The sequence below is a fragment of the Rhodamnia argentea genome, chromosome 7, assembly GCF_020921035.1.
Source record: "Rhodamnia argentea isolate NSW1041297 chromosome 7, ASM2092103v1, whole genome shotgun sequence".
In the NCBI taxonomy this organism is placed as follows: Eukaryota; Viridiplantae; Streptophyta; class Magnoliopsida; order Myrtales; family Myrtaceae; genus Rhodamnia; species Rhodamnia argentea.
In genome coordinates, this window is record NC_063156.1 from 19,266,977 (window position 1) to 19,277,262 (window position 10,286).

The 10,286-nt window shown below is 47.5% G+C and overlaps 2 protein-coding genes across 3 annotated transcripts; both read left to right on the top strand.

Annotated features, from left to right (window-relative positions):
• The first annotated feature begins 930 nt into the window (after nucleotides 1-930).
• Nucleotides 931-1,978, top strand: LOC115745870 (PRA1 family protein B4-like). Its single transcript, XM_030681486.2, has one exon. It carries the CDS (start codon nucleotides 1,062-1,064, stop codon nucleotides 1,734-1,736), a length of 675 nt encoding a protein of 224 aa, XP_030537346.2. The 5' UTR covers nucleotides 931-1,061; the 3' UTR covers nucleotides 1,737-1,978.
• A 3,298-nt stretch (nucleotides 1,979-5,276) lies between these two features.
• LOC115745868 (probably inactive leucine-rich repeat receptor-like protein kinase IMK2) lies at nucleotides 5,277-8,626 on the top strand. Of its 2 annotated transcripts, XM_030681483.2 has the most exons (4): nucleotides 5,277-7,666; nucleotides 7,753-8,377; nucleotides 8,422-8,452; nucleotides 8,485-8,626. In XM_030681483.2, exons 1-2 carry the CDS (start codon nucleotides 5,896-5,898, stop codon nucleotides 8,364-8,366), a joined length of 2,385 nt encoding a protein of 794 aa, XP_030537343.2. In that variant the 5' UTR covers nucleotides 5,277-5,895; the 3' UTR covers nucleotides 8,367-8,377; nucleotides 8,422-8,452; nucleotides 8,485-8,626. The 2 variants fall into 2 exon arrangements, with proteins under 2 accessions (XP_030537343.2, XP_030537342.2); XM_030681482.2 differs by having other exon boundaries at nucleotides 7,753-8,387; nucleotides 8,428-8,626.
• Nucleotides 8,627-10,286: the final 1,660 nt, after the last annotated feature.

The following is a 10,286-nucleotide window of genomic DNA, read 5'->3' on the forward strand; positions in this document are numbered from 1 at the left end:
TCGGGGACTTCGGAAAAGTTGTGTTATTTTTCCTTCCAACGCGGAAGATTGAGCTTTCTATTTTGCAATTTGGCCAACAATTGGTCATTTTTATGCATAATCATCTTGCCAATAGGAGCTTAAATGAACGCTTTTTGAAAGGCTATCATTTTATTTTGGTGTATATATTTCATCTCGTCCATGTTATTAAGCGACATCCCACGTTAATTTCTTAAAACAAAGAATTTAAGAGAACCGTACTGAGAAATTTGGGATTCCGTCAACTAGGGTGTCAACGGGTCGGGTCGTGCAGGGCCTCGGCCCGACCCGAAACTAAACGGTGCCAAGCTCAACTAGGCCCGAACCCTCTTCGGGCACGGTCGGGTCGGTTTTTTTTTTTTTTGAATTAAAATCACTTGACATGTCCGTCAAATGAAAAAATATAAAAAATAAAAATGAAAATAAAATAAATTAAAAAAAAGTGGGTGAAAAAAAAGGTCGGAATCGGGCAAACCCGACTCAACCCAATCCGATCCTAACAGTACCAAGCCGCCTTGAAAGGCCGGAAAACTAGGGTGAATTTTTGAGTTGGGCCGGGTCGGATCGGCCCAATGTGAGCTTTTTTGACACCCCTATCGTCAACAGAAGGAAGTATATCCTCGCCGCTTTCATTTATCGCATTTTAGTTTTTCCTGTCCATCGAAGCACCCGAGAAATCCTAGATTTTTTCGCCAAGGCACCCGCAATCAGAATTAGTAAAAATCCCCTAAATTGACTCTTCACCATTTTCCTCTCGGTCGGTCAAAAGCGGAACGCGCATCCTTAACCGTAACGACGAAGTAAAAAAAAAAGTCAACTCCTATTAAGAAAATGGCAAAAAAAATAATAATAAATTAAATAAAAAAAGAAAAACGCGCAATCGCCCTCCACAAAGCGCGTCTCTCTCCTCCTTCCTCAGCACTTTCTCTCTCGCTCTCTCTCTCTCCCCTCTTCTGCAACGCCATATTTGAAATCTGATATTTCTCCAACTTCGCATCGAATCCGACGCGTTCACGGAAACTCCAAATCGAAGCGCCGCGAAGATGTCGTCGCCTGCAGTCCTCCCCATCTCCAACCCCCAACCCACCACTGGCGGCGCCGTGGCCGCCGCCAGCTCCGCCCAGTCGCAGCCCCCGATCGCTACCCCGGCCCTCCGCTCCTTCATCAACCACCTCTCCAATTCCCTCAACCACGGCCTCTCCCAGCGCCGCCCCTGGGCCGAGCTCGTCGACCGCTCCGCCTTCTCCAAGCCCGACTCCCTCTCCGACGCGGCCCTCCGCGTCCGGAAGAACTACTCCTACTTCCGCGTCAACTACCTCACCGTCGTCGCCGCCGTCCTCGCCTTCTCCCTCGTCACCAACCCGTTCTCCCTCCTCCTCCTCGCCGCCCTCCTCGCCGCCTGGCTCTTCCTCTACCTCTTCCGCCCCGCCGACTCCCCCCTCGTCCTCTTCGGCCGCACCTACTCCGACCGCGAGACCCTCGGCGTCCTCATCGTCCTCAGCGTCGTCGTCATCTTCCTCACCAGCGTAGGATCCGTCCTCATCTCCGCCCTCCTCGCCGGGGTAGCCGTCGTCTGCGCCCATGGAGCCTTTAGGGTTCCCGAGGACCTCTTCCTCGACGAGCAGGAGAACCCCTCCACCGGATTCCTCTCCTTCCTCGGCGGCGCTGCCTCCAATGCCGCCGCCGCAGCCGCCCCTGCTGTCGCCGCCCGCGTCTGAGGTCCAGATCGTTTGTGATCGGATCAGATCCAATCGGGACGGACCTGCTGGGTTTTAGCATTTACAGTAGATAAAAGAAATAATCGTGTAAGTGAAATTCTTTTGCTTTACATTCGTAGATTTGTAGGATCTGGATACTATGTTTGTGGATCTGTTACTTTCATGATCGAAGTGATTACCTTTTTGTAGAATACGAAACTATGAATACTCTGATTCATTCAATTGATTCGCTGTATGTGGGACGCTCCATTGTCTTTTGTATGCGTTCTCTGCGGTGCATCCTATGAGTTTGATGTGCGGAGTTCTTCATCCAATTGCAATTGTTTGCATCTATCAGGATTACATCACATTAGGAAGATATTGCTGCCCGATCTGTTTGTTTATATCTGCCTGGGAATTACGGGGTTGCGAGACAGGGACAACATTGTTCTACATTACTGATCTGTCTCGTGACATGGTTGTTCCATGAATTGTCGAAAATAAGGAGTGGAAACTTTCACTGAGATGTCCTTTGAAGATGCATTAGGGGTATCTTTTGTCATCATGCAGTTGTTATATATCTTATAACTCCTGTTTATGTCCATGCTGGTATGGCGACCCAATCAAATCATGGCTAAGACCACCTCAGGGCAACTGTCATGCTATATTCCTTGCATCGACAACTCTTATTTTTATTCACATTATCTTTCATGGCGCCTTTGCTGGAAATAAGAATTTCAGGAACTTCATTGACTAAGATTTTGATGTGAGATGGTTGTTGTGATTGCTCGTTGAAATAAGATCAAATAAATTGATACTAGTCAAATGTTGATATTTCTATCAAGCTTTGTTGAAGATGGACAGAGTAGAAGGTGCTATTCATTAATCAAAATCATCTTTTGGCTTATGCAATAGTTATCTAGGATGCACATGATTTATTCACTTTGTGCTAAGGGAGGTCTATATGATTCTTTGTGCTGGGAATCTCTGTTTGTTCTTGTTAGTTGCTATTATGATGAGAAAGGGTGACTCGGGCGAAAGGTTTTGAGTTTAGACGATATATCTTCTTGTCCTTGTCCTGATTAAATGCAATGATAGCTTTTAGCATGCAGATACATGATTTGGTAGACTTTTGGTGTCTTCACACAAAGAGTCGTGCATAGAAGGTTTAGGCTGTGTGTGTATGTGTGGTCCATGTGAAGTAGCCTCAAGCATTCCAACTTTCTTTTCTGATCAAGCTACACTGCTTGTGTAACTAAACTTAAAAGTTGTGGGACTGTCTGATCGATGAGTGCATTGGCGGCTTGTATTTTCTTCAATTTAACCCGCATGAAGAGTACATCTATGGAAAGAGATAGTAAATCATTGCAGTACTCGATCTCATTTTCATTCAACTCATAAACTTGGTTTAGTTTTGAGAAGAAAATGCCTTCTTGTTGATGTCCGGATTCAATCAAACTATTGGGGAACAGGACATGTTAGATTCTGAAAGTAGGCTCAGTATATGTCTGCATGTCAAACAATATGGCTGGTGTGTCTCCAGCCTTCTCTGGAATTAAACGAACTCTGCCTATCGTGCTGTTTATTCATCTATTAACTTTCGATTGATGTTTTCTGTAAGTCATGGGCACCATCTTCTCGTCCTGTGAGTGCATTGACTCAGATTCCCTTCAATTTAAAGCAAAGTTTATTTTAATGGAGAGAGAAGTCTTATCCTCACAAATGGGGAGCCCTTGATGATTGTGTAGTGTATGAAATCCTAGGAGTGTATATTAATGGTAATTCTTCCCCTCAATCTTTCAAGTTGGGTCTTTTCGCTTCTAGCGGAGTTCCTGAAGTTAGAGATATTATGTCATATGTGTCCTAACATTAGAAAAGTCAAGCTGGTGATGTGGCTAGCCATGCTAGACTATTACAGCTTCTCCGTAGCGTATTTGTGGATTGGCTCTGATATCTTGTAAGATTTGAGGAGTGGCGGCAGTCCGACCGAATTCATGCTATGCGCGTCATCTTCGGTTTCTTCAGGGAGGTTGTTAGTATGCATACAGAGGGGAGGGTTTCGCTGTGAGGTTGTGCATGTGTGCCCTTAGGCAAATTACATTGAGATCAGGATCCTGGTGAAGTGGAGACTCATATGCACTTCTGTGTACTTGTTGGGTGTCCTGGAAATTACCATGCTGCGCCCTCTTGCCCGATCCGACTTGCTTTTCTCAGTATTAGGCTCCTTCTAAACAACAGAAATCAAATCATCCTAACCAGATCAAAGTAGAGTGTCGTGTCGTGTCGCGGCCGACATTGGGGGCAATAGTCCGGAATTTCGGCCGATCCATATGCTAGAACGTGAATAACTGCCTCAACATCAGATCCCAGTTGACATTTGTGCTGATCTTGGGCTCCAAATCTCATTTCGATCCTTTTACCTTTGCTTTTCTTCCACATCCCGCAAAAATTGCGGTATAGGTTGCAGCGTGTTTCCGAGATTGCTCTTGGTACCGGAAGCTCTTGCGAATAAATGTCGACGATAAATCATCCGATCATCATTGATTGCGTACGGCATCCCCATTGCTGTGCACGTAGCACGCTTTTCAAATCGTCGCCGACACTCCCGTGAAAAGTTTCATTTTCCTGGTTTTCGTGAGCATGCCGGACCTAAGAACCCAATCCTTGGAAACTATGTCCGTTATTCAGTGGAATCATCATATCAGAAACGATTTGAGCTTAGGGCTGAGTTTGTGTCGCCAAAAATCAATTTGGCTGAAAAATGATTTACAAGAAGATCATTTTTAAAGATTTTGTTCCCATGTTCAATTGTACTTTTGCACGGCTGTCGGGGTCCCGGGCATGGCTGTCAGGGAACCAAACATTGACGCGTAGGTATACCGACCTCGGTCACGGAGGTCCTGGGCCAATGTAGTCAGGGTCCCTGGCTTGCTCTGGAGGGACCCATACTCAAGTGTAGGAGTCCAAGTGTATCTTGAAAAATGATTTTTCTAACTTTTATAAGAGTAAAGTCTCTTGAATTTAAGCATAGAATTCTTGTTGATTATGAAAAGATTTTTCCTTTTGCTAAATAATCCAAACGTCGAAAACCAAGAAAAATAAGTTTTCTTGAAACAAGCTGGACCCTTAGCCTAATTGATTTGGGCAATTGAGATTCCGAGTCTTGAGACGCTGTACTCAAAATCCGGCTCGGAGACTATGTAACCACAACAATCACAGCAAAAATTTATCTAACATGTTATTGGAAAAGTTAAGACGTCTCATTTTTCTTCAGAATTAGTCCAACATTCGTACATACATGATGTGAGAAACCAAAAGGAGCACAATACCACCCTTCATTTCTCCATTTTCACCTGAAAATAGCACCAATCTTTACTGGAATGGTTCCGAACTCGATTATGCTTAACGTCTGTGTCGTGTGAGAAACTATACTTCCCGATAAAAAAAAAAGGAACTAACTCAACATACAAAATCAACGTAATAATGATAAGTCACGCGCGAAGCGCATGCCCGGAATCTTGTAACTAGACAAAAAGCAAAAGCGGCCCGTGTATTCTAGGTAGGGTCTAACGTTACCGTGTCTGGAAACCCGATCCACCCTGTTAAGACCATGTTTGGGTCGGGCGGGTCAAACGAAACCAGCAAAAGGCCGACCCGGAATATAGCCGTTGATGGGGATTTTGGGACGAAGCAGCAGCTCCAAAGGTCAACAAGACCTGGTCTTCCGAGTCCCAACATGACCGTTCGCATAAATATGCACAAATTCACGTGTCCCTGGCGCAGTGAGAAAGTAGCCGTTGGAGGGTGGGTATGGGCGGGGGCCCTTTCAGTTGGAGAGAAATAGTTGTTTCCGGCAACCTAGACACGCGCGCGCACCTCTCTCTCACGTGCTCTGTCAGACCTCCTCCCCACCCCCCAACGAGCAGCGACCCCTCTCTCTCTCTCTCTGCTTTCTCAAATACTCCTTTGTCGCTTCTCTTCTGCGCTTTCATGTCGTTCTAAAGAAACTCGCTCTGCTTCTTTTTTCCCATCAAGAAAAACTTTGTGAAAAGAGAGACGAAAAGGGGATTGGTGGGGTTGAAGGAATCCTAGAAAGATTTAGAAACTTCCACGTTCAAATTTGTTTCTCAGCTCTTTCTCAATCCCCTCCTCCTTGCGCTCGCCTCCAATCTTCCTGCTCATGGAACGCGAGTGCTCTCGACATGATTACGCCCGGTTCTTGCTCTCCTTCCTCCTGCTTGCCGTCCCGTCCTCCGCCGCCGCCCATCCGCGGCACGTCCAGTGGGACGGCGTGGTCGTGACGCAGGCCGACTACCAGGCCCTCCGGGCCATCAAGCACGAGCTCATCGACTCCCTCGGCGTCCTCCGCAGCTGGAACGACAGCGGCTACGGCGCGTGCTCCGGCGGCTGGGCGGGCATTAAGTGCGTCAAGGGCCAGGTCATCGCTGTGCAGCTCCCTTGGAAGGGCCTCGGCGGCCGGGTCTCCGAGAAGATCGGGCAGCTCCGGGCACTCCGGAAGCTCAGCCTCCACGACAACCTCCTCGCCGGCACCGTCCCTTTCTCCCTCGGGTTCCTCCCCGACCTCCGAGGGGTCTATCTGTTCAACAACCGACTCTCGGGGACTATCCCTCCTTCCATCGGTAACTGTCCTCTCCTTCAGGCTCTCGACTTGAGCAATAATTTGCTATCGGGGACGATTCCCCCGAGCCTCGCCAACTCCACCAAGTTGCTGCGGCTCAATTTGAGCTTCAATTCCATCTCTGGGCCGATCCCGAGCGTCGTCAGTCGGTCTGCTGCTATCGCCATTCTTGCTCTTGACCACAACAACATCTCTGGACCGATCCCGGCCTCCATCACCAAGTTGGGTACACTTAAAATACTCTCTCTGAGCCACAACCAGATTGGAAGAACCATACCAAGTGACATAGGGGAGCTTTCTGAACTCGAGGAATTGGACTTGTCATTCAATGCCATCAATGGAAGCTTGCCCTCCAGCCTCTTCAACATATCGTCTCTTGCGGTGCTGGACTTAGAGGGAAATCGCCTCGACAGCGAAATCCCAGAGAATTTGAGCGTGTTGCGGAACCTTTCTGAGCTCAATTTGAAGAACAATCACTTCAAGGGGCCAATACCTTCGAGCATCGGTAACTTCTCCAGCATTGTCCGGCTCGATCTCTCTGAGAATAACTTCACCGGCCAAATCCCGGCTTCGCTGGTCAGTTTGCCCAATCTCACTTCCTTCAATGTGTCCTACAACAACCTCTCTGGTGCCGTCCCCACCGCTCTCTCCAGGAGGTTCAACTCGAGCTCCTTTGTGGGGAACCTCCAGCTCTGCGGCTTCAGCACTTCGACTCCATGCCCGGCCAGCTCTCCGCCGCAACAAGCCCCTCCATCTCCATCCCCAGAGCGGTCTAGTCACCGAGGCCGCCACCTCAGCACCAAAGACATAGTCCTCATTGCGGCGGGGATCCTCCTAGCGATCCTGCTCCTGCTCTGCCTCGTCCTGCTCTGCTGCTTGATCAGGAAAAGGGCGGCCTCCAAGAAGAACGGGAAGCCCGAGAAAGCCGCCGCCGGCGGGGGGATCTCCGAGAAGGCGACTGCATCCCGGGAGGTCGAGTCTGGCGACATTGGCGGGAAGCTGGTCCACTTCGATGGGCCTTTCGTGTTCACGGCCGACGACCTGCTGTGCGCTACGGCAGAGATCATGGGGAAGAGCGCATACGGAACCGCCTACAAGGCGACGCTGGAGGACGGGAACGAGGTGGCGGTGAAGAGACTGAGAGAGAAGATGACCAAGGGACAGAAGGAGTTCGAAGCCGAGGCCGGCGCTCTCGGCCGGATTCGACACCCGAATCTCTTGGCGCTCAGGGCCTATTACTTGGGTCCCAAGGGAGAGAAGCTTCTCGTGTTCGATTACATGTCCATGGGAAGCCTCGCTTCGTTTCTCCACGGTAAGTGTTAGTAATTACAGAGTCAATACCATCCACGTTTGGTAATTAACTAGTTATCTAAAGTAGTACTTGCCTACTTGGTGCAGCTCGGGGACCTGAGACCACCGTTGACTGGCCGACGAGAATGAGCATCGCCGTCGGGGTGGCACGTGGGCTGCACCACCTCCACACCCAGGAGAACATCGTCCACGGCAACCTCACCTCCACCAACATCCTCCTCGACCACCACGTCGTCCCCCACATCGCCGACTACGGCCTCTCCCGCCTCATGACCACCTCCGCCTCCACCACCGTCGTCGCCACCGCCGGCGCAATCGGGTACGCCGCGCCGGAGCTCGCCAAGACCAAGAAGCCCACTGCCAAGACTGACGTCTACAGCCTCGGCGTTGTCTTCCTGGAGCTCCTCACCGGGAAGTCCCCCAGCGAGGGCCCCAACGGCGAGGACCTGCCGCAGTGGGTGGCGTCGATCGTGAAGGAGGAGTGGACGAACGAGGTGTTTGATCTGGAGCTCATGAGGGAGACGCCGGCCATCGGCGACGAGCTGCTCAACACTCTGAAGCTGGCCCTCCACTGCGTCGACCCGTCCCCGCCGGCGAGGCCGGACGTGGAGCAGGTTCTGAGGCAGTTGGAGGAGATTAAGCCGGAAGTAGCCGCCGGAGCTAAGGACGACGAAGCGAGGGCCGAATCTCCCGATGAATGAGAAGAGAAAGGGTTTTTTCCAGTGTAGAATTATAAAAGAACGGAAATTAAGAAGGAAAGAGTTTAGTAAATTATTTGTTTTTTTTTTTTATTTGGGGTTTAAGCATTTTGTGTACTTAAGTGATATTTCATTATTCTTTAGTTCTTTGGGTGGGAGAATAATTTGGGAAGCACTAAACTTTTTTAATTTATCATTTTATTAATTATTGGTGTTTGTAAATGCAATTTCGATAGTCGAATGAAATTGAGATTAGAGTCGTTCTAACTGGGCGGCTCCAAGGCGCCCAGCACAATTGTAGATTAAGGCTTCATAATCCCTCTTTCAAATAATGTTCTCTTGCGGAAAAATATTTTTCATATTTTCCGGCATTTGATCAACAGAGAATAAACTAGTTAAAAAAAATTCCACTAATGGAAAAGCACCAATAATGATTTTCTTGCTCTAGGCCGCCGAGGCTCGGCCTCGCTCAATCTCGACAAGGCTCGAGCTCACCGACCATGGGTGAGCTCCACTTCGCCGAATACGGAGAGATGGAGTCTTGCCCGAGGCTAGCGAGGCTCGTCCCTCGTCCGTGGCCGGTCACTGGACACGACGATGGCAGAGGAAGATAGAAAAGGAAAAAAAAAAGGAAAAAAAAAAAATTTAAAACATATTAAAATATTAAAAGATTCGATTCACATTATCACCAGTCATGTCACATAGGACGACTAGGTTCACGTCGAGAATTTCCGACAAATGACGAAGAGGGAAATCAAATGACATTTTCTTTACCAAGCAAGCGATCAGAAAATATTTTTCCAGTTTACTTTTAGGTCTTAGTAAAATATCGATTTTTTTTCTTTTTCCTTATGATTTTTTCAAAAATTCTTTGGAAAACACATGACATTTTTCACGAAACATAATTATCTCTTTTTATCAGGCACATTTTTCGAAAAACGGCACATTTCCCTCTTCTCTTTATTTGAGGCATTGAGCTAGCTGCTGAGGTCGAATAAAGCGTCCATAAAGTTCTTTTTTCTTTGTTTTTGTAGTCGCCAAATGGCCCAAACGTATTACTTTTATTAATTATCAAAATTCAATCCACATAAAGGTTCGAAATTGAGACACAACAAAGACCAAAGAGAACGGAGGACCTTAGTAAACCAATTTGGACAGAGGGAAAAGTTCAGATGGGCTTTGGCCACCACCATGGGCAAAAGACACCCCCTGCGATTGGACCATGAGCTGGCGATGATCCTCAACAATTGTCCGGACTGTCCGTGTCGTTTCGGTCCGGCCCAAGAGTTGGAGAACAGTTTTTGAGTTCCTCTTCCTGTACTTTGCCGTTCATGCATCGTTCTCATCAACGACATGCTCTCCTTCAAAGCAAGGGTTTCAGCCACGAGGAACCGACGGAGCATTGATCTTCTTGGCAAAGCATATCTACAGACCTCAGCGACTGATTAAGCTAAAAGATAGTTGAAAAGAACACACGGACACAAAAGGAAAAGCCTTCTTACTTTCATTAACCTCCTCTAATCCCTTTTGTCGAAGTAGTTTCGTTAAAATAGTATGTCTCTAATCGGGAAATTTTATATTTAGCATCATTTCTTTTTTCCTTTTTGTATTATTTATATCATTTCTACGTTGGTAAATCTTACGATATTTGAGAAAACCCCACTATCATTGTACATTAAAGACAAGGGTGAATACAGTCCTAGATTCTAAACTAATAGCACCCATGACACTTTTTACCTTCAAACTAATTAGTGTTCCACAGAAAAATCTCAAACTGATGCTCTATGACACATTTACCCTGCATTGATTTTTGTTTTGCTAAGAAGCTTAGGCTGCTACCCCGAATAAAATCTATCATCCATTAGCAATCTGTCAATATCTCCTTAAAAATGCATGTGTCCACACATGAACAACAACTGCAAA

Excerpts from the sequence above, each read along its gene's own strand:
- LOC115745868 (XM_030681482.2), top strand. The coding sequence starts at position 5,896 with ATGGAACGCGAGTGCTCTCGACATGATTACGCCCGGTTCTTGCTCTCC. Across the intron at positions 7,667-7,752 it reads CCTCGCTTCGTTTCTCCACG|CTCGGGGACCTGAGACCACC; the intron begins GTAAGTGTTAGT and ends TACTTGGTGCAG.
- LOC115745870 (XM_030681486.2), top strand. The coding sequence starts at position 1,062 with ATGTCGTCGCCTGCAGTCCTCCCCATCTCCAACCCCCAACCCACCACT.